This window comes from Drosophila albomicans, chromosome 3 (genome assembly GCF_009650485.2).
Source record: "Drosophila albomicans strain 15112-1751.03 chromosome 3, ASM965048v2, whole genome shotgun sequence".
Classification (NCBI taxonomy): domain Eukaryota; kingdom Metazoa; phylum Arthropoda; class Insecta; order Diptera; family Drosophilidae; genus Drosophila; species Drosophila albomicans.
Genome location: NC_047629.2, coordinates 37,668,498 through 37,691,884, shown reverse-complemented (window position 1 = coordinate 37,691,884; position 23,387 = coordinate 37,668,498). Strand labels below are relative to the sequence as shown.

The 23,387-nt window shown below is 40.5% G+C and overlaps 2 protein-coding genes across 16 annotated transcripts in view; both read left to right on the top strand.

Annotated features, from left to right (window-relative positions):
• Positions 1 to 334: 334 nt before the first annotated feature.
• Positions 335 to 2,318, top strand: LOC117570340 (U4/U6 small nuclear ribonucleoprotein Prp4). The gene has a single exon (XM_034251895.2). It carries the CDS (start codon positions 429 to 431, stop codon positions 2,070 to 2,072), a length of 1,644 nt encoding a protein of 547 aa, XP_034107786.1. The 5' UTR covers positions 335 to 428; the 3' UTR covers positions 2,073 to 2,318.
• A 3,109-nt stretch (positions 2,319 to 5,427) lies between these two features.
• Positions 5,428 to 23,387, top strand: part of LOC117567544 (collagen alpha-1(XVIII) chain) — a 57,808-nt gene continuing 39,848 nt past the window's right edge. For 9 of the 15 annotated variants that reach the window (XM_052004290.1, XM_052004287.1, XM_052004285.1 and 6 more), the window contains exons 1-4: positions 5,428 to 5,619; positions 6,158 to 6,497; positions 20,146 to 20,256; positions 20,421 to 20,965. In XM_052004290.1, coding sequence (XP_051860250.1) covers positions 20,163 to 20,256; positions 20,421 to 20,965 — 639 coding nt within the window. In that variant the 5' untranslated portion in view covers positions 5,428 to 5,619; positions 6,158 to 6,497; positions 20,146 to 20,162. Of the gene's footprint in view, positions 5,620 to 6,157; positions 6,498 to 20,145; positions 20,257 to 20,420; positions 20,966 to 21,749; positions 23,386 to 23,387 lie in introns of those variants that run through there. The other 6 variants (XM_052004291.1, XM_052004292.1, XM_034247602.2 and 3 more) reach the window with 4 other exon arrangements.

Sequence of the window (23,387 nt, the reverse complement as noted above, 5' to 3'; positions counted from 1 at the left end):
TGCCAACTTACGTAATACGTATGAAATACTAACTATTTTTGGCGGGAAGGAATCTGAAGACGAATGTGTTTAGTAATATTTGTATATTTGTAATTTACAATGTTCAATGCTATCATTAAAGTAGAATATAAAAATAAATAGGAAAAATGTGATTTTAGCAGCACTGGTTCCAAATAATTAATTTCAAAAGTAATTTACCTGCCTCCATACTTTTGAGTTGCAGTATTTTTGTATAGCTTTGTTCCTAACTAGTTCGATACTTGAAAAGCAGCATGCAACGAAATATCGACTGTGCAGTAACATCCCTGCATATAGAACTAGAATATAATCGATATCCATACGATAAACGTTTACAGTAGAGATTTTTGTTGTTTATTTCGTTGGCGTAATTTTTGTTTTAAAAATTAATTCTTTTAGACCAAAATATAATGTCCGATGATGACGATATCCAATACATCAAACGCCAACGTACCCTACACTATGGTTCGCTTGAAGAAACAGAACGAAAGCGTCAAACGAACGCGGCGTCTCTGGCCGGCACAACGCCGGCTGCAACAACAACAGCAGCGAGCACAACAACAACAGCAACTGCCGGGCAGCTCGAAGACATCGAATCTGACGAAGACTATGAGGAAACGAATAAGAAGTCCAGTAGCACAAAGGGTTTGCCTCCACCCACTGCTGCATCGCTAGCTAACAAAATCGATGATGATTATTTTGATCTGGAGACGGAAATGGAGCGCGACAAAGTTGCGTTGCTCGAGGAGTTTGAACGCAAGAAACGTGCACGTCAAATCAATGTGTCCACTGACGACGCTGAGATCAAGAACAATTTGCGACAGTTAAATGAGCCAATCTGCTACTTTGGTGAGGGGCCCGCGGAGCGACGACGTCGCCTAAAGGAGCTGCTCGCCAGTCTAGGTGAGAATGCGATCCATAAAAAGCAGAGCGAAGAGGAGGAGCGCAAGACACAACAGCGAGAGCAGGAGGCTACCTGGTATCACGAGGGTCCTGACACATTACGTGTGGCACGTCTATGGATCGCCGACTACTCCTTGCCACGTGCTCGCGAGCGCCTGGAGCGCGCTAAGGAGGCACTGGAGGTGCCCAGTGCTACGCGGGCTGGTCGCATGGTCGAAATGCAAAAGAAGCTACAATCTCTGGCGCCGCTTTGCTCCCAAGTGGGTGACACGCGTCCCGTGAGCAGCGCTGCCTTCAACGAAGACTCGACGCTGCTGATGACGGCCTCGTGGTCGGGCCTTTGCAAGCTGTGGAGTGTGCCCGACTGTGAGCTGAAGCAAACGCTGCGTGGTCATGCCAGCTACGTGGGCGGCGTCGCACTGCGTCCGGGAGTCAAGGCGGACGAGGAGAATGTAGTAGCCATGGCCTCGGGTGGACACGATGGCGCTGTCAAGTTGTGGGGCTTTGGCAATGAGGAGTCAATTGCTGATATTACTGGTCATATGCCGCATCGCGTCTCCAAAGTGGCGTTTCATCCGTCGGGTCGCTTTCTGGCCACTGCTTGCTACGACTCTTCGTGGCGTCTTTGGGATCTGGAGCAAAAGACCGAGGTACTGCATCAGGAGGGTCACGCCAAGCCGGTGCACTGTCTCAGTTATCAATCCGATGGCAGCGTCCTGGTTACTGGCGGATTGGATGCCTTTGGTCGAGTTTGGGATCTGCGCACTGGACGCTGCATCATGTTTCTTGAGGGCCATTTGGGTGCCATTTTTGGTGCAGACTTTTCACCGAACGGATTTCATATTGCAACCGGATCGCAGGACAATACATGCAAGATCTGGGATTTGAGGCGTCGTCAGCCGGTTTATACGATTCCTGCACACACAAATCTGATTTCGGATGTCAAATATCAGCAAGATGGTGGCAGCTTTTTGGTCACATGCTCCTACGATTCGACCACAAAGATCTGGTCGAACAAAACGTGGCAACCGCTAAAGACGCTGCAAGGACATGATAACAAGGTCATCTCCGTTGATGTCTCTCCCAATTCACAGTATATAGCGACGACTTCGTTCGATCGCACATTCAAACTGTGGTCACCTGATAGTTGATGATCACGCTGATCACTCAAATTCTATTCAAATTTCCATCTACATCGACATTGGCGGCTTATAGCCTCCGATCTGTTATAAGCTCATCTTTTGTATTTTTATTGTTTTCGTTAAATCACAGACAATAGCCCAAACGTTTTTTACCATTTTCACATATTTTCCGTTTTTGTAATGCAATTTGTTAATTTAGTTAGGCGAAACAATGCATTTCGTAAAATTAAGAACTTTGTATAGAAATTGTTAATTAAAAAACAACTTTTTGGTACAAATCAAAATATATAATTTATTAAAGCTTTGGGTTGGGCAATACGGTATAAGTTTATATTAACTTTATTTCATTTTAATTTAATTTAACTTATTTCGAGCGCTTCATGTGGCCATTTATAGAATTAAAATGACTTAGCTCTTCGTGCGGCCATTGCTAGAACTACAAATTTCGCGCGCAGTGCGGCCATTTCCAGTACTATTAACTAGAACGCCATTTAGATTGCAGTGTCAATTCGTAAATTTGGTAGCTCGGCTTACAACCCGGCGAATTGCATCTGTCGGCAATAATATATAATAATGGGTTTTGCGCAGCGCCATCTACTGTAAGACTAGGTAAATGTAAAACCGGCGAATTCTATCTATCGGCAAAAATTAAAATAGTGGCAAGCATAGACAGCCATCTATGAGAATTTCTTTTAAATGGATTTAATTTAGTGTCGCCACCTTTTGATTAATTTGTAATTAACTGTTCTCAGTATTACAAATTTAGGTGCTAGATGGCGCAGCATCAAAATAATTCACAATATTTTTAATGTGCATTATTTTAGATACAAACCCTGTGACAATGGGAATTTATTCTGCAAAGTTGTTATCGCCATCTATTATAATAACTTAAGCAGTAAGGTACTGGGTATTTTTTTATTAAACTTCAAAATTATGGTCATCAAACTGAGAATAGTTTTGTGATAAAACTCGAAAGTTAGTAACAATAATCAATGTTTTAGATATAAGCTTAAATGCTAAGCAGGTACTTAAAATTTGGCTTTAATATTTCGGTTTATTATCAGCAATATGGCAATAATATCACCAAACATGCAAAATGTATTATAATCAAACCGGTCGTTGTTTATCGGGCAATTTAGATAAAAACAACGAAACTAGATCATTAACTGGCAAACGACTTGCATATTTAATTATAGATCAGGTTCGACTCGTGTCACAAACGATTGGTGCTCGTTCATTCGTTTCCGATGTGAAGATGGATGCCTTGGAGTTCTTTGTGCCATATTCTTCATGTCGGAGGCATGTAATTTTCTTGGTTGACTTTGACTTCGTCTGGGGCTGCGGCTGTCTGCTAATTGAATACGCAAAAGGCCAGAAAGTTGTTAGTTATTATTGTTTGTTTACTTGAGACTCGTCTTTATGCAAATCAGCCAAGAGATGTTTTAATATCTAGTTGGGCGGTGGCGGAGGCGGAGGCGAAGACATGTTGGAGCTCACCTTGCCCCGTCGACAACTTGGCGACGACCTAATCTGAATTGTTTAAAGTGCTTGCAACTGGCATTTATCCATGTTATTTTACTTTTGAATATATTTTAATTGAATTTACAATTCCAGTTGAGCAACAGGTGCACTTAATGCCATTTGCATAGGCCTTGCCACATGCCGAACGGTGTCCAACAGATTTATAGCGCAACAATGCAACGTTACGTATACGCAAGAGTGTCTGCATGTCTGATAGTAGTTAGTAGTTTAAGAAGCGGTGCAGCGCAGCGCGTGTGAAAAACAAAAATGCAGATTAAGCGTCAATCGAGGGGTTGCCCGGTTGGCCATTAACCAGATTACAAGCCGGCCTATGCAGTGTCGCTGAAAGCCGTTTAAGCCCCACGAAATCGCCGATAACAACACCAGCTGAAAGTGCAATGAGTCGTGGATAGGCACGAGACAAGGGCGAGGGGAGGGTGTCAAAGAATTGCAACAGCAGCAATAACAAAGCGACCAGATAAACAGATGAATGCTCAGACTGCCAAAGAGGAGAACGAGTTTCCTCTGCTCTTGTTGCTGTGCTGTGCTGCGATGCTGCGCTGGCCACTAGCCACATGGACGTCGATGGTGCTTGAATAAACAATTGGCAGGCAGCAAACAAACCGAACGCTGTGTTCTCTCCACTGCAGAAGCAACAGTAACAGCAACAGCAACAGCAACAAATGGGGCCTCGATAAACGAGGCGCACTTTAAAATAAAGTTTGCATGCTGATAACGCGTGTTGCACACATACATATGCACACTCATGCACTCAATGGCAGGCAGAAGGACACGAGCTTGCAATGACCGGCAAAGTTACGCATACGCCACATGTGACGCCTACGCTGCTCTTGCCGCAGTCGCAGTTGCTGTCGACAGCGCAGTCGCCGTCGCAGTCGATGCCTCTGCAGCCGGCTAGCACTCTCTCTCTCTCTTTCTCTCTCTAGTTTATGTTCTCTCTGGCTTGCTCGCTCGCATTGTGCCGGTTACAACAACTTGTATGAATGTGTTTCCTATTTTTCCGGCGGTTTTCTTTTGCTTTGCAACTTCAGCGTCAACACACACTGGCCTACGCCCCCCTTGTGGTCCACAGTGCTCTCTCCCCTCTGGCCTGAAGAGTGTTTTTGCAATTCGTATCAACTGCTTTTCAAATTATTTATAGAATTTTAAATGAAGCGCAGGTGCGTCAGTAATAGTAATGCAGACACACAGACACCCCCCACACACACACACAAACACATATATGCTTAGATAGTCGTAGTCATAGTTGTTTGGGCTACAAAATTATGCTCAGTTTTATTGCTTGCGAGTTTGTATAAATATTTAAGGCTACTGGCGAGGCACCTGTGGGAATGAGACAAACTGACACATGTTGCCAAATATTCTCGTATGCTGCAGACTCCCCTGGTGCCTGCCCCGTAAATGTGTACATACTTATATTTAATCTGCTTTGTGAATATTTTTATCAAGTGCGGAACTGGTGCCCAAAAACTCAGCAAAGAAATATGGCAAATTATCAAGAATTGTATTTATTACATTTAGATTTATTTATATATTTTAATTACATAGTTATATAGCAGATGTGTTATCGGAAACATTTGTATATAGTGTGTTTTCAAAAGTCAACGTAAAAAGCCGCCAGTCAAAGCAACGCAACCAACAACAAAAACAGCAACAGCGAAAGAAGCAACATCAACAAAGGCAAAGCACAGTTAACGTCAGCGCCAACGCTAACGGCAACGCCAACGTCGCCGTCTGCGTCTGCGTCGCTGCTGCCACACTGTGTTGGCCGCTCTTTGGCGCTGCTGCCACAGTCTCAGTCTCAGTCACTGTCTCAGTCTGTGTTGTGACGTTCAGCCAGTTGGGTCGTTCTCGTAGGCGGGCACCAACACACGCGAATATTCTGCCAGCGGCAATCAGGCGTGCGTTTTGCTTTCTTTCGCTTCGCTTCGTTTTGTCGTATTTTTGGTGTCTTTTGTCTCGTGTCGCTCGCTGTGAAGACTTCGCGCTGCAAAAAACTACGACTGGATACAAAGTCGGTCTTGAATGCGTTTTCAATTTCGTTTGTGATAATTCAAAGTGTGTGTGAGCGTGTGTTTGTGTTGTTCCCGGCTGTTGCTGATTATGCCTATGCACTTGTCCGTCATTCAGTCAGTCAGTCAGTCAGTCAGTTAGTCAGTCCGTGCTACTCCACTTTGTGTTTCCATTTGTGTTTTTTTTGCCTTTGTGCATCTGCAGCCCGCGCATCATTTGCTTCTGTTTCCTTCTTTTTAAAATATTTCATTGCGTCGCATCTTATTTGTTGCTGCTTGATTTCAGCTGACAGTCGTTGTCAACTGTTGTTGTTGAGTAAAAAGGCTTTTGTTTTAGTTGTTCGGCAATAAAATGCATAATTTATGTATGGCTCAATGCCAATGCCAATGTCGATGCGCATGGACTGTGTCTGCGGTAAACCGATCTCACTCACGATCCACTGACCGCAAGGTGGCGTGAGTGTGTGCCTGAGTGTGTGTGCGTGTGTGTGCTGTAACTTCGCCTTGTCTGCATTGATTGCTAATTTTGTGAATTTGCAGCAGCGGTGAAGCAAAGTTCTTACATTTATTTATACAATAAAAGCATTAAATAAAAGCACAAGTAATAAAAAGAGCAAAGTGAAGTCCAAGTGAACGATAACGTCAGCCGCATCCGCATCCGTATCTTTTCTGCGGACATAGAGAACGGCAAAGGCAAAGGCAATAGCAAAAGCAACAGCTACAGCAAAGGCGCTTGACAGCGGAACGGAATCGGAATCTGAATCGGAAGCAGATGCCCAAAACTATGCAGCATTAGAGATTGGCAAGTCAACACAGACAAGTGAACATTTGGAAACACACTCAACCGAAATCACATTCATTCATTCAACCAAGAGCTGAGGTAAGTCAACCGACCAAATCAACTATTTATTTTTAACGATTAGCAGCAATTTTTGGTCACGTAATGGCTTTTGCATACACAAACAAACAGCAAAAAAAAAAATAAAAACAACAATAAAACAAACACTTGAAGTCAGTTTCTAAACCATTTTATGGGGTCTTTTAAATTCCATTTATATTCGAGAGACAATTGATCAATCCTTTGTCTATATTCATAATTGATATTTACCTCTAAACACAACACACAGTCTAATGTCTTCAATATGCACAATAGTTCAAGTTCCAGCAGCTGCAGCCGCAGTCACTTCTTCTCCGCTGAATTCGCACGCTCCTATCAATTCATTCATTCATTCATTCATGCAACGCGATGACTATGAGTATGTCTGGGGAAAGGGAAGGGCAAATAAAAGCGACAAACGCGGGCTGTAAATAAATTATGCATATTTGTGCGGCTTATTTAAAAGTACATATTTACAGATGAAATCAAAGTACCGCAAATAGTAGACTGTCCAAATACCCTATAAACCATTAACACATAACTGTGGATGACATTTTACTACTAGCTGCAAAGCACAATATTTGGACAATTTATATTTTGCCTCGCACCTATCTTATTTGTTACACATATGAGCAAACTGATATACTTTGTTGTTACGATTAGATCTGGTAGAGATTGCTCATCTTTGTTTTACGTTTGTTTAATTATGTTGTAAGAAATAAGAATTTCATTTTATCTGAATGATTTAGTTTAGTCAAAACGTGTTTGTTTCATATTTAAGTAAAGTCAATGCTCTTCCCTTTTTGCCTATAGGGTATCTGCGTATCGTTGCGAATACGACTGATGCGCATAACTGTGATTTTACGAAATATGCTCAGCTTTACTACACCAACACAAAAGCTGAACACATATGTACATATTAAATAAGATGACGAATTTGTTTTTGTAACTTAGATATCGTTAGAGTGTTGACTTAACAATCTATTCAATGACTTCGCCACTGAAATGCACCTTGTCGCGTCAGTTGGATTGATTTATTAGGCATATTAAAGACAGATCAGAAACTTGTCTACGGTTTGATTTTAATTAACTGGGTTCAATTGTCATGCAAAGTGATTATGCATTCATCCAAATACAATTTTAATGAGTCACTAATCGCATAAATTATGAACTCATTAGTGTAATCTAAATTGTGCACACACACGTCACAACCTATTTACATGATGCAGCTTCGGCTTCACTTAACTGATTGAAAGAATCAAGTCGCTGATTGTTGTTCATTTGGAGCCCTTGACAAGTGTCTATCGATATCATAACAAGTCGATAAATAAAATGATTGCTCGTGCTGACAGGCTAGACTAACTAATTGTTGTTGTCTGTTTCGAAATATATGAACTTATGCGATCCACAATTGTGAAATACACATGTGCTCGTCATATGTTTTAGATACTTGCTCCAGTTGCTTATTGCCAATTCCTGTTCACAGTTATGACATGTGCCACATTTCATTCATGATCGCTTAACTCTCGCATTATTATTTCAATTTAGCTTTGCAATTAATCAAACGCTATCTGCTCCAACCAACACCTCCTCCTTGAGTGATGATTTATGATGCATTCAAAACTGAATTACTCAACAATTAATTCACAGTGATTATTATTTCTTGGTATGCGCAAATAGTTGCACAGATTTCAATGTTATCTGTTCGTATACTTAATGTGATATCAGTAATTATGCAATATTTGTATGCACAAGCCACAAATGCTTATCATACTCGCTTGTTGCTTGGAAATTCCCACTCTACCTCCCTCTGGGATTTTGCAAAGCTTTTTCAGTAAACAGAATAGTAAAGTTTATGCTCGCTCCATTCAAAATACGGGCTTGAGTTTACTTATTTTAATTAAAATCGGATTCTTTCGTTCCCTTCTTTTTGCAGGTGAAACGTAAAGCAGGGCAACTTTTCACAACTTTTGCAGTGCTGGCGTATAACGTACATATATTTTTTAACTCTGACATGCATGACAATTTTGGGTCTTTGTTTAAGCTGTTCTTTTTGTTGTGTTTAATTCAGCAGTCAGCCAGCAGCATTTTTAGAAACAAATGTACTTTGATGTAAGACACATACAACATCTGTATTTTGAGATGTGCACACTCGGTGCTAACATCAACACAAAGATTGAAATTGAAACGGGAGCGGGAACGTGAATGGGAATGGAAATGGGAATGGGCATGGAAACGGGAATAACGTGATCGAAAACATCGAGCAAACTGTGGAACTAGCGCACAAACAAACAGTGTGCCAATTACCAAATCCAAAGGGTGTTTCCAACTGAACCCTTTGCTTGCTTTGGCACTCAGATTGTCACGGATGTGTGGGAGCTACGTGCCTGCAATTGCGTTGACATAGGATGATATAAATACATATATGATTCGCTAGAGTTCAGTTCAATTCTAATATGCATTCCCATTTGAATCGCAGTCTCGTAAATGTCTCCCGTAATAACTGCATTTAGAACTCGACAGAATTATGAGTCAGCTGCTCGCACTTCTCATTGAAAGCAAAAATATACAATTAAGAATTCACATTCAAATTGGCGGTTAGCCTGCAATGCATGTAATTTGCCAGCGAGATGACACTTGGCTAAATGCTCTCAAGGGGCAATTGGCCCGATCTGGCGGGGAGTTGGGGTTGCTGACTCAGCTAAAAGTGACGACAGCGGCAAAGCAAATAAAAACAAATGTTGCAATAGGCAAAACTACTTCGAGACACACGCCTAGAACTCACATCTCGACATGCTCCCAATTGGGTCAGTTCTGAATGAATAGAAGCTGTCGTCCGCTCTGTCTGTTTGTCTTTTCTGATTGTCATTCGGCGTGTCGTATTAGAGTCTGCCCGCGGGGAAAGCCGACACTTGCGAAATATTTAAATGGGGAACATGCGCGGTAGCCGATGCCGATGGCTAAGCAAATTGGACAACTTGTTGCTTGACGCGCTCAAAATTTGAATTAATATAACGAATACGACACCTGTCAATAAATGGCTCTTTTTCCCTCTCCCCAGCTTGTTGTATAAAGCTCCAGGCCAGAGACTATGCTAATTTCTAAATAAAGTAGCAGTTTGTGCTTTGTGCTTGTAGCTATATAAAAACGGCAAGCTCAGCGTAAATAATTTTTTATTTTGAAAATGATCAAAAAATATGAGTCCAAGTGCATTGCAGTAGAACAGGTTTGGTGAATCAACACAACACAGCGCAATATAGGAGAGTACAAGATATGGCATGAAATGAAATTGTTTACATTAATATCTAAATAGATTATGCGCATAATTGTTGAATAAGTTTCTGTGTTGGTAATTATGCGAAACTTTAGCTTAAGATATTTGTCGAGGGCGTATGCGGAGTTTGATTAACTTCACCGCCGGCCAATTTTAATCTGCATATCAATTTCTCTTTCCCACGATTAGTGAGGTTAGGTTCATAGTTAAGAGCAGCTGCTGCAACACCAAAGGCCATACACGGAATGCTTTTAAAACATAAATAATAACAAAGTAGTCATTAGGTCGTATAGTTTATTAGATATTCTAAATTAGCCCAGCATTCCATAAATATTATGAAAATGACAGATGTAAAAAGCGCCATTTTACAACATTGTAAGCTTTGTAGTTTTGCTGGAATGTCATTTTGTCAGGGCTGGTTCGACCTTAAAGTCAGAATAGTGTATTCATTTACAATTCATGTACAATTCCTTTACCGAGAATTGAGTAACGTGAGTTGTGCCCTTGCAACACACTCTGAACTGTTTGTTTAAATCGAAAACTTATGTCTGTTATTGTTACTGCATTGGCATTGATCCCGACGCACTTTGTGCCTCTTTGTTTGTACCCCAAACAATGGTCATTGTCTCAGCTTGAGGATATGAAAGCGTATGCCTATACACAAAAAAACAAAAGTTATAAAACAAATAAAATATAAAATATAAATCAGAACAACGCAAATTATCGTTTTGATTCATTTCGTAATAAAGCATAAACTGATTTATATTTCGTCTTACGTATACTTATTTTGATGGTTGTCGTTCTCAATTACCGAGTTGACAGCTGTGCGTTGCCTTTTAATTGCCCTTGTGCTGTCGCCGCTAAAGACTTAATAACAGACACTTAACGTATGCAAAACGCTTAGCGCCGTCACCTGAGTCAGGCGCCTCTATCTCTGTCGCTGTCTCTGTCTGATCCGCTCATCGTCTGAGGCGTCAGTAATTGTTTTCATAGCAACCGGCAATCGGTAGTCGGTAGTCGACAACCGGTAACCGGCATCCCACTCGCCCAGATTTAAGCGCATGTGCAGCGAGCACAACTCGTTAACTGGATCTGAAGCTGGACCAGATTGAAAGTTGAGAAATATTTGGCAGTTATCTGGCCACTTGGATCGCCAGACAATTAGCCAAATGAGTTGGCATCGACTTCGACTCGCGGCACTCGCAGCCACCCGTGCCAAAGCAAAAGCTGGCAAGTAATTAATTGGCATGCATTGTGTTTCGCCTGGCGCCGCTTGATTTGGCGGCATTCCAACTTGGCAACGCAGATAGACAATCGATTGTAGCGCGATTGTAGATTGATAAAACTGATGCTAGTAGCTGAAGCCAGTAGCAAAGCGCGTAACGAATATGAAAACGACGACTGCGACTCTGAATACTAGTCCATCAATTAGGCAAGTCGACCGTGGAATACCCGGCAGTTAGAGGTGAATAATTTAACATTAAAGCGTGATTTGATAGAGAGATAAGCAACTAAATCGTTTCTTGAATTTCTTTCAAGTTCCGTCGCACGTTGAGTTTTAAATGTCACTCAAGAATCAAATCCGTGATTTTGATCTGCGTTAATTTCATTATCAAAATGCGTATCGAGACAATCACAACTGGTTTCTTTTTAAGGTACAACGGAGATGTAGCAAGTTTTCGAATTAAAACAGCGGGATACCTTTAAACCTTTTTTTTGTGTTACCAAATTAGGTAACTCTAGCTAAGTATTAATGTGTCTGAAATTGAGGTGTTAATATTAACGGAATTTCGAGTTTTACTTGTACTTGACACTGACTTGTTACACCCTTCTGCTTCACAATTATCGGGTATAAATACTGGTGCACTGTCGATTTAGTCATTTAGTGTAAATTGTCATAAATCTTGAATGGGCTTTGAAGTTTGCAAGTCTGCCTACCAAATCCTGTCTAACTGTCCATTTGTCCAGCTGTCAACTGGCAAATATGCAGACACAGTCTTGCTGCTCAGCTGCTACTTCTACATATTGCTGCTGGCGATTGTTGTTGTCCTCCAGCTGTTGGCTGTTGGTTGTTCGCCTGCAGCGAGTTCGAGGCATTTGCAATTTATGCGAGTTATGCAAACTCATTTATTGGACATCAATTTGACGTAATGGGAATCAGAATAAATATATAATTTGTTAACAAACTTGTTTAACTTTGCGACTTGGCGATTGCTCAGCACAGATTTAATATGTCAGCGAGTGATTAAACTCGAGTTACCCATGTCGTAAAATGGCCCAATCAAATATTGAAGTGAATACCTCTACGCGATGCGACATCTACTCAAATTACACTTTCAATGTTTCGAGAACATTCATTTCAAAGCGATCTTCATTAATTATTTTAGCGTGAACTTTGATGCGATTGCATAATTGGGTTGAAACAGATGCAGCCAAGTGGCGCATAGAATTTTATTTATTTATTTTTTTTTTTTTTGAGAAGAGTGTTTTGCTTTAATAACTTTGCGTCTGGCCACAAAAATAGCACATTGAAAGGCAACGGGGTAAAATGATTCGTTTTATCGCATGCTCGTCATAAATTCCCGTTTAATGTGAGATCTTACATAATATATATGTGTATATACATATATATTTATACTCGTTTGCCTGCCCAAAAGAACTTTGCTTAAGTGCCATCAGGCAGCAGTCTGCTTATCACATAAATTACCAAAGATGAGAGATGAGTGAGCGATGCCTCGATGTGTGCACAAGTATGAAATAAAAATGAAAATGAGAATGAAATAAAAAAGCAAAGGCGAGTAATCTCTCTGTTCGTACAAAATAATAAACATTAAATCATTTCTATTGTAATCTCATTATTTAAGTATTCACATACATACATATTTCTAGGCCTACTCTCGCATACATATGCAAATAGACTGTGACTTTGCTTATGACACTGAACTAAATAGTCGAGCTACTACGGGTATTCATCGCAGACACCCGACGAGTACCCATGTGCTTGTTTCTTCCTCTTTCTATACGTTCTATACGTTTGCACATATTTGCTGGAGTACGTAATTATCGCTGACACGTCACTTGTTGTGTCTGTCAGCAGCTGGAGGCCGAAATATTCGTGCCTCCATTTCAATGATGCTCACAGGGCCTAGACGAGGAGCCTATGGCCACACGATGGTGTAATGACTGCCACTCGATTGACTCGAGGGACTCGAGTGAGCGATGTGTATGTGACTTATCGATGCCCATCGTGAAATAACTTCCGTTTCCTGCTCGTCCAGCCTCTGCCCATTGCTCATCCACATCCCAGGCATAGTCTGTGATACTGTCTTCGTCTCCGTCTCCGACTCGTCGCGCTCTCAAATTACCCTAGCGACAAAAGCTATGTTGCCAATAGGCAGTCAAGTGCCAATCGAATGACTCAACAACAACTAGGTACTTGACCTTTGAAGTAGTTCTGTCCCACACACACACTCGCACATTCGCACACTCCGACATCTCCAGTGATTATTAACCAGCTCCCTTAGGCTACTAGCAACTGACTCCTGGTTACAGGTTGAACAAGCCACTTCGCCTTTCCTCACCTCGTCCTCAGCTGGCTGGCAATCACAAGCAGCAGACAAAATGAGTATTAACTTCCGTCGTGTCAGCCAGCAGCTAATAGAATTTTTGTCTGTTTATACTACTCTCTGTCCTCTGCCCTGGACAGAGCCATTGATTGCCAATCAACTTCAGTCAAATGAGTTTTCCCATCGAATTTGTTTTGTTGCGTTTACGTTTGCGTTGCGTTACATTTTCGTTTTATTGCGATTTATTCAGATTGGCAAAGCATCGTCGCCTTTAGTGGCTGCAAAATTTGCAAGTGGCTCAGCTGCAACACCACTGATAATAGCTTACAACAACAACAGCCATAAATTGCCATAAATTTCGGTTACTTGTACACGCGTCCAATCAGCTAGCGGCACACAAGGCCTGAGGCTTCTGCATATCAGTGATATCACGCATACGTCAGAGTGGCAGACGCTCGTTCGAGTGCGTATACAAGTAAGGAAATTGCGGAAGTGCTGTAGAAACATTCGCAAGAATTGGGTTATAGCTAATACTGCGTCAATAATTGGTCAACAAATTCTGAGTTTGCTAAATAAAATGGAAATACAGCACAAAATTTAGCGATACTTCGACTTATTTTTGTACCACCAAGTTACATTTTGAATTTCTAGTAAAATAATATATATTATGGAGGTTCCATATTATTGTTCATTGGGAATTTTAAAGTACTGTTCCAGTTCATAATAAAAAAATATGAAAAAAAGTGATTTTAAAATTATGCGATACGATATGCGTGATATTCTCGTATATGGGATTTAATTTCGGAGAATTTGTGTATATAAATACATATAAAATTAGTATTAAGTCTGAGAAGCCATAGAGTATTGAATGCAAAACAAATTCAAATACAAAGAATTTAAATTTGAGATACGTGACATTTTGTATATTTTAGAGTAAGACAAGGTTAAAGACTTTTAAGCTCTTTTACGTCATTATTGATATGATATATTTATTTGATAATCCACTTGACATTTTATGGAGTGCCAGACTTTTGATAGGCGATTAGCAAGGTCACTTTGTACGTTGAAGCAATTAGGCAATGATCATTGCGGAACTGATCGCAGCAATTGCTTGTGGTTTTATTTTTAGACAACTGGACTTCACTTGCTATCCGTATTTATTTTGTAAGCAATTTAAAGTAGGTGTAGCATATGCAGATATTTTAATTATATTTTGTGCATTTCATCGCCCCAAGTAAATAGTCGCCAGCATTTAATGAACTTTTGGCCCATTTCAAGTCAGAATACGCAGTGCGTGGCTGGCTTTGTAGCTGGCTGAGTGCCAACGATCCCACTGAATGTCGCTTCCAGACTACATGATAAACTGTCTTCCTCGATTAAAGAGATAGAGAAAGGGAAAAGAAAGAGGGGAAGAGAGACAATGTCAACCTTGAGTCAGACTCAAAAGGGAGATGTCCTTTGGAGTCAACGCTCTTGCATTTCGGCTTAAAAAGCGATGAGCGAGAGTTCATCTACCCATTAAAAAAGTTGGTGATCCGCAAAACGAAAAGAAATAAAACAAATTTTAATACAAACGGGACAGCAGCATGCAATTGGCAGCGAAGACAAAAGAATACAAAGCCCCCCGGGGCTATAAATAACTGCATGGCATATTATAATGACAGCAATAAAGAACTTCATGATGACTTGGCACACCCCATTCATCAACATCGATGAGATGGCTGTGAAAGACGCACATCCACATTTACGTCCACATCCACAAACTGTCTTTGCCCCCCCCTCAGTTGGGGCACAATGCCCTTCCGATCGCTGATTGAACTTCTTTTTGGCTGTGTGCCTGGTTTTGCCTCCGTTTTTGGTTGCGACAACGTGTTGCACATGGCTGCCACTGGACGTTGCAACGCCCACAGTTCTAAGTGCAATATGAGTAGCACTCGACGCTTCAAGATTATATTCAAATCGTTGGAGCTGCAGCGGCTGCGTCTGTGGCAGCTGTTATCCAAAGATATAGGGACGTTTTGCCATTCGGATTGCTTCTGTTGCTGACAGCAGGGACGCGGAGGGGCGACGAGGCTTTTAGTATGCGGCTAATTACCACAACACAACCGCAACTCGAATGCGTCGCTGAATAGACTGGCTAGTGACTACTGGGTACACTGAGAGAAAGAAACAAATTGTTTTGGATACTGATACTTAGACATCGAAAATATTTATTTTACAAATCAAATTCAACTTTGATTAAAGAAAATTAAATTAATTTATTGATTGTTCTTTTAGTTATTACATTTTTTAGGATATATATTCATCGAATCCAATGTTTATATGTACATATATGTTATATAATTTTTAGCCAAATTGAAGGTATTTTTGAGTTTCACTACTTAATGAATTTTTCAAATTTTTTTTTACATGAATTTCAAGAATTCGGAAATTACTTTTTAGAATGTTTAGAACCATAAATTCAAAAAGATAACATTATTTTACTTTTCAAAACTTTTCTTTCTGTGTAGTGGCTGGCGGGATTTGAATGTGCATTTTCTTTGGCTGGTATTTATAACTCGATTTTGTTGTTCGATTCCCAGAGTATTTTGCAAGGCGACGAGTTTGCTATGCCACAACGCTGTGTCACTCCTTTGGTGCGAGTAGCGAATCGTTTGTTTGCTGGATAGACTGACGTCTTATTTAGTTTTTAAGCTGTTGCTGCGCTTTGCGCTGAAAGCGTATTTGGGGCGCCATTTGAAAAGGAATTAACCTAGTTGCTATCCGCACAAAACATTGCATGAACAATATGCAAGAAACAAGAACTCCAAAGGCTTGTTACTCCACATATCATTTGTGTTTTATAGTTGTCGATATTAACGATACTATTAACTAAATGACGTTTTCATTTATGTATTCAAATCCATAGCCCGAGGCGATTGTATTCGCATGTGTTTAAAATTTATATGTAAAAGAGAGAAATCAAACTGGTTTCAGCTTGAAACAGAAAAAACAAAAAACGTAGACAGCAAATTGGGAAAACATGAGATTACCGAGAATAAGGCAAAGAGAATTAGGGCTCATTTTGACTGCAATAAAATGTGCTTAGGGTATGAGTAAATAAATCACTACAGTCTGCAGCTAAATAGGTCATTATACGTAAGTATAAATTATAGGCCTAATATCTATTTTACTATAAGTAATCAATAATTCTATTGAATTTAAGAAATGTGAGTTTTCTATATTTGTTCTACACTGCTAAATATTAATAAAATTCTTGAGAAACTTATTTTAAAATTCATTGTAAAGAAGCTTCGCTGTATATGCTAAAACTGTTGTAATTGTGTAATAAATGAAATGAAGGCGTTAATTATGTATTCCATTGGCATATTCTTGATGAGACTGATGAATTAATTATTTTTATTGCTAGAAAGACGAGTTCTTTGTCACATCATCATCACAATCAAGCATGCTTTATGTAGCCAAGCTGTAATATATATTACTAAACTAGATCGAAATCAAATGAATATATTGATCACAGCAACAATAGATCAGTTTGATCGAAGTGTAATTACATTTTCGTTTCATCAAATTCTAGTTAAATTAAATAAAACAAATTCTAGAAAGGTCTAGTTTAAATTTGTTGACAAGTGAGTTCATTATGAGCTCACTTCATAAGCATGTTGTGTAGGGCTGAGTCAAGTGTTTACGATTATGAGTGCGCTCGTTTAACTGGCTTTTAATCATTTATTTACTTTTATGGCGTCAAGGTTTTACAGATTTAAGTACCTGCCTTTGGTATCAGGTTACCTTTTTGCATTTTCTCGAGATTCAGATTGAGATACTCGTAGTTTATGCGTGCATTAGTTGGCCAGCTGGGCCTGCTCTTGGGTCTCTTGGTCTGGGTCTGGGTCTGGGCTGGGCTTCAATTTGAGCTGTTTTGAGAGTGGTGTCCAAATGCGGGTTAATGCTCCGCATTGGCTTGTCGCAACAACTTGTTTCACTTGGTTTAAGTCTGCCATGTGCATGGGAATGTATGCGAAACAGTTTCAGTTTTGGAAAATATTTCCACCTTGAATCAAGAAGGCACTTAAAATGTTAACATGCAAAACAGCTAGTGGAGCATGTGCCAAGCATCAGACTTGTTGATGCCAGTCCCTGTTTCTACCTGTGTGTGTGTGTGTGTTTGCGTTGTGTGTTTGTTATGGCTAAAAACAAATAAAGTCAAATTTGGCATGCAAATCCTTTAAATCAAACAAAATGAATTGCAGCCGGGAGGGTTTCCTTCCCCTTCTCTCCCCATCCTAACAAAAAAGGGCAATAAATGTTGACAAAGCGACGCGCGATTGGCAGCGAATTTTTTGGCGCCCCTGGGTATGGGCTTAGTTTACAGCCAGAAAGCGCCTGGCCCCCTGGTCTGTGCTTTCAACAGCTGTGCAACAAATTGGATAACATAAAATCAACAGAGCTAATAGTTCACTTAGGGGCAACAAGTCAAGTCAACGCATCGGTGCCCCTGCCAACGTCAATATGGGATATGGGATGTCCGCATGTCGACTCGAAGTCTCTTTGTGTTCAGGGTAGTGGAGAGGGAATGGTGAAGGGAAAGGGGGTTGGTCTGCTGCTTGTTTGACATACTGGCACACATTTCCCTCTCTCACTTACACTCACACACACACATACAGACACACACGCGTCGCCCTTTTTTCATATTGAGCCGATTTACTATTGAAAATAAATTTTTATTCGATTTTCTTGCCGCTGCTTCTTGGGTGTTCTTGGGTCTTCCTTGGTTTGCTTTAAGCATGCAACGCTCTGACGACTTTTCAATGTGTTGTGGAAGTGCGTAGCACTTTTTTTACGACCATCACTTTCAAATTTTTCCATTTCTATTTCCATTTCCATTCGAATTTCGTTTTCAATATGAATCCACTATGGGAAACTATTCACATATTGCTGCTGCTGCTCTTGTCTGATTTGCTTGATTTGTTTGTGTGTGTGTTGAGTCAGCATGAATCATAAATGCGAGCTCTTGGCTTCAACGGCAAATTGTAATGTGTACTAAAATTTGTAACTGACAAACGTAATGAGGAAAACCACACCTCCTGACAGCTGATTCTACCAAAGTGTTGTGCCCATTTTGTAGGTTAGGTCCCCCGACAACAACTAATCGGAGTTACGTGCGATCCATCTTAAGCACTTGCGCCTCTGAGCAACACCCTCTAAGAACAATTTGGGGAACCTTCAGGCATGCGTGCGTGGGCGGCCAAAGTATTCTGTGTGCATTGCATAAATGTTGCCTCATTAAAAGAATAATCCAACTCGATGTCTCAAAAATTGTCAAACCCTTTGTCAAAGATTATTACTATTCTTTGTCAGTTATCGAAATCGAATTTATTATTCTCGATTCTCAGAATCATGAAAGTGTTTAGTGGACAGCATGAATATTTTGACAATTCATCTCAATGTTCATCAAAGTTATTTGTCAATTTGCTATTTGAGATCTTTGTTAAGTCTTTCAACACTTCTTAATTGGGTTATTGCCCGAGGCATTCCACAGTGCGTATCATCAAAATGTGTTCAACAAATGTGTGCTTAATTAATAGAATAAAACACTTTTACTTAATGCTGACAATTGATAGTCATTTGCATTTGGATGTGAAAGTGTCTCACTCTTTTGTGTAAGAACTCGTGTTTTCGTTGCGTGAACTACTCACAACCAAAAGTTGTCTTATAAATATTAATTGTTTGCCTTTTGTCCAGAGACAATTTTAGGTCAAACATCGCCCAACACACATACGCATGAGTATTAGTTTGATAGTTTCGAAGTGTCTGTGAAATATCACGCATTAATTGTGTTACATTGGGTCCATGTGGCCCGGAATTAGTAAACGGCAAACGCAAATTTTGGAGTGTGTTGACAATTCGAGTTTAAATGGCAGCTGCTGCTGCTGTGCTAATGTGTAATTACCGCATGGAGCCCAACCCTATAATGATTTATTGGGTGCATGTTGAGGGAGGGCTCATTAAGTATCATTTTATTTGGCTGTTAAGTTGACAAAACTTGTTGTTGTTTATTGTTTATGGGCAATTTGTTGCATGATCCCTGACATTACTATACATTTTCATGACCTCTCGACAACGGCAACGACGCAAACAAATCAGCTTTATGGGTGTGGTCGAGCCACTCGTTCGCTTATCTCTCCTCCACTAACTCCAACTGGCTGGCACAAATGAAATCTCAAGATTCAGCGATCAGCACCACTTTGTATTGTCATTAATCTCGGCATAGGCTTGACGTGTTTGTATTGCTATTGTCTAGCGAAGGTGACGCATCACGTTGTTTTCATTTTTGCATTACATAATTTGTAAAGCAACCACGAACTAATATTGTGTGGCTTCTATCCTGAAGAGCCTGTGGTCATCATGAGGGGAAGGAAGGCAGGACAACGAATATGGGATTTGAGGTTTTTCGCCCACAATTCATATGTAATTGCTTACAACTGCAGTTTACAGTTTTGCAGGTGACTGCAAGTAACTGGCTCAGCATGTGGCAAGCACGTGGGACTAATTTAACAGAGTTAAGAGTCTTATATTACCAACTTATTGTTTGTGGTCGATAAATCTTCTGCGGTTGCATCTAGTTACAGGTGTAACTACAATGTTGACGTTTTATCAAGCTATATCCAATAAGGAGATTTTGGACTTTAGTTAGTTTGGGCAAAGTTAGTAAACAATAAAAAATTTTAATTTCTAATTATCATAAGCAACTATATATAAATATTTCTTATTAAACTTCTGACAATTTGTTGTTTCTTTACGTCTTTTGTAGGTTTTGTGATTATAAAAATGCGATCACTGCTGCTTGTGCTTTGGCTGGCTGTGCCGCATCTTATTGCAGTGCTGGGCGCATTAGAACCAGAATTGGATGATAGCAATGAAAGTAAGTTTGAATTAAAAACATTGCATACTTTTAAGCTGCAACGAATAATGCAAAAATGTACAAAAAGCATTGCATACTTGGAAGATGCATGCACAATGAGTATTGCATTGCATTCGCTTTGAAATACTTAAAAACAATTTTACTATGTTCTTTTATTTGTGCAGCGGATAAATTCGGTGAACATCGACTGACGGATATCATAACCGACGAGCACTACCCAAGTATAAAGTTCGGCGAGGGCGAAGATGGTTTTCCCGCGTTCAATTTTTTTTCCACAGCCGATGTGAAATCATACTCCAAAGTGCTGTTACCCCAAAAGCTAGCAGATTTTGCCATACAAAACACCTATAAGCTGAGCTCTCTAAAAGGTGGCTATCTGTTTAGTGTGCTGAGATCTATGGACGACAAAGTGGTGCAGTTGGGTGTGCACTTGTCGCCGGTTATTAAGAACAGCTACAATGTGACGCTCTTCTATGCACAGCCCGACCAAAATGACAATGTTAAGATTGCCAGCTATCCGATTGTCCATGTGCCGGACAAATGGAACTCGATTGCATTTCAGGTGTTCAGCGACAATGTTGTGTTCTTCTATGACTGCAAGGCCGTTAATACGACGGCCATAGTGAGAGATCCCTTTGAATTGAGCTTTGCCTCATCGTCGGTGCTTTACATTGCGCAAGCTGGCTCGCAACTGGGAGGAAATTTCGAGGTAAGTTCTTACGGCGGCCAATTTGATGCTGTTTTAAAATAATGCATGAAATAATTATTGTAACATCTGAAGCGGCAGCACATATGACTCTTCTTAAAGACTGGAATATTTTGAATTTAGATTCTTAAAATTTCGAAATTTTTTGTACTTATATTGCTTGGGGGTGGGCGGCACATCAAAAGGCAAGACCAGATGTCTGACGTGCAAGTACTTAATTTTTCGTTGGGCAATGAGTTGTAATGGAACTCGACGCCGGTAAAGTGCGTTCAATTGTTCCAAGTGGCTGCTTGAACCATTTGCCATTTGAAAAATTCCACCACCAACGGTTGATGTGTTGAAATCGCAGCTGGTAAGCTTCTCAACACACAGCCAAGTGCTGAGAAATTCACCACAGCACCCTTATAGGGCGCCAAATTACCACGTAGCGGGCAAACAGTTAAGGTGTCTCAACTCATGAGTGTCAATTCGAGTCGATGCTCAACTCAGAGTGGAAACACCACCGGCAGAAAGAGCTCTCACTCGGATTACGTATACGTCGGGACTGCCTGAGTTTCACTCGAAGCGCACTCTCTCTGTTACGCTGTTCAGTTATTCAGCGCTAGAGCATACGAAGTTGTGGCTGCCACGAGCGCATTTATGTTGTCTGAGGCACGACTCAGTGTCCTGGTTGTCGGTGTGCGTGTGTGTTTGTGCTGGTGTGCGCCATGTTGCTGTGATTTGCTTCACACACATTGGGCCTAGCCGAGACGAGTGCGTTTACCTTTCAGTCGCGTTCGGTGCCGCAAACAGTTAACATGTGCGAACGGCTGCTTGTTTTTGTATTTCTGCCACTGCCACTGCCACAGCACGCTGAAGTCGCGCTCTGACTCGGTTTGCTTCATTCGGTCGTTCTTGTTCTCGTTCTCGTCCTGCGTCCGCAACCTCGTCTCGTGTCTCGTGTAAGAGCGTTTGTGATTGTGTGTGGCACGGCTACGGCGGCAGCAGCGGCGGCTATGTGTGATCCAGGCGCAAATGAAGCCATTGTGCAAGTTTAGCCGCAAAAAACGAAAGTGATTTATGCCTAAATGAAATATGTTTGCATAATGTCCAAGTGAGCCAGCGGACTAGCAAAACGTGTTACGTGAACCCATGAAAGGAGCCTCCATTCCCACAAAACCGAATAAAAAGCCAAAACAAAACAAAGTTCAGTCAATTAAAATTCAATTATGCGACCAAAAATGAAGGAAAGACGGCGCAAGCGTTTGAAAATGCCACCGTTCACTTAGCTAGTGTTTCTTACCTTACATTTACGATTCAAGTTGTAGTTGAAATTGCAATAAGAGTGCTCATCGAGATCATATCAAATACACTCGCCCTCTCACACACATATCAAAGCAACATTCGTGCCGCTGATTGTTGCGCGTGTCCTTTTGTGCATATCGCGTGTGGCTGCGGACTAAGCGCCTAGGCCTGATTTCTGTGGAAAATTAATAAATGGTAATAGTCGAGTATTACCTATAGCCTGCAAATTACAAAAACATATCTCGCCTCGCGGTAAATAAAACGCGAAGCAGCAGAAGAAAAAAGAACATTAAAAAAGGCGAAGAGAGAACAAATTTGTTTTGCTTGCCGTGCAAATATTTACAATTAGTTTGGCAGGCTCGCGCGGTTTTCCTGTTGCAGTTCTTCTAGTTGTTATTGTTGTTACTATTATTATTGTTGTACTATAGTTGCAAGGCAACTTTTGTTGTGTATTCCGTGTGTTCAAAAGCCGCAAGTCTACAATTTCGTTGTCGTCGTCGGTGGCAAATGCAAAAAAAAAAAAAACTCTCGTGTCGGTATGCTTTGCAAAATTAAAGATGAAGAATTTAAATGTGACTACTGCCAGTGAGAATATGTTCCATGAAAATCAATCAATTGCACAAGCCAAAATGCATGTGGTGTGAACGAGAAAATTAATTACGCTCAGCGGGCTATCGGCTGTCCAGTTAACAAACGACCTGGCCTCGCTCGCTTGGACTCTGCTTCAGTTGCCACAAACTGTTGAGCACACACAACGGAAACAACAAATATCCAAAGAGCCACACAAAACCAGCAACCAACAAGAACAAAGTCGCAACGTTTTTTTTCTGTTGTCGTTGTTGCTGTTGCTATTATTGTTGTAGTATTTTATAAATCAAATAACAAGCGCTGTCATTTGTAATTACAAATGGGCATGAAAAAAAGTGAATAACTTAAACGGCATCAAACAATACACACAATTCATACTCGGTAAAAGTGCATAAATAACGCAAACTATTTGTAATTAAATTATCTGTGATTTTTGTCAACATATTCAATATTTTCGAAGCCCAAAGCATATACGTTTAACGTGCATATCGCAAATATCGTAGTTAATCGCAACAATCAAGTGACTTTAAGCGACGTCAACAACTCTAAAGGT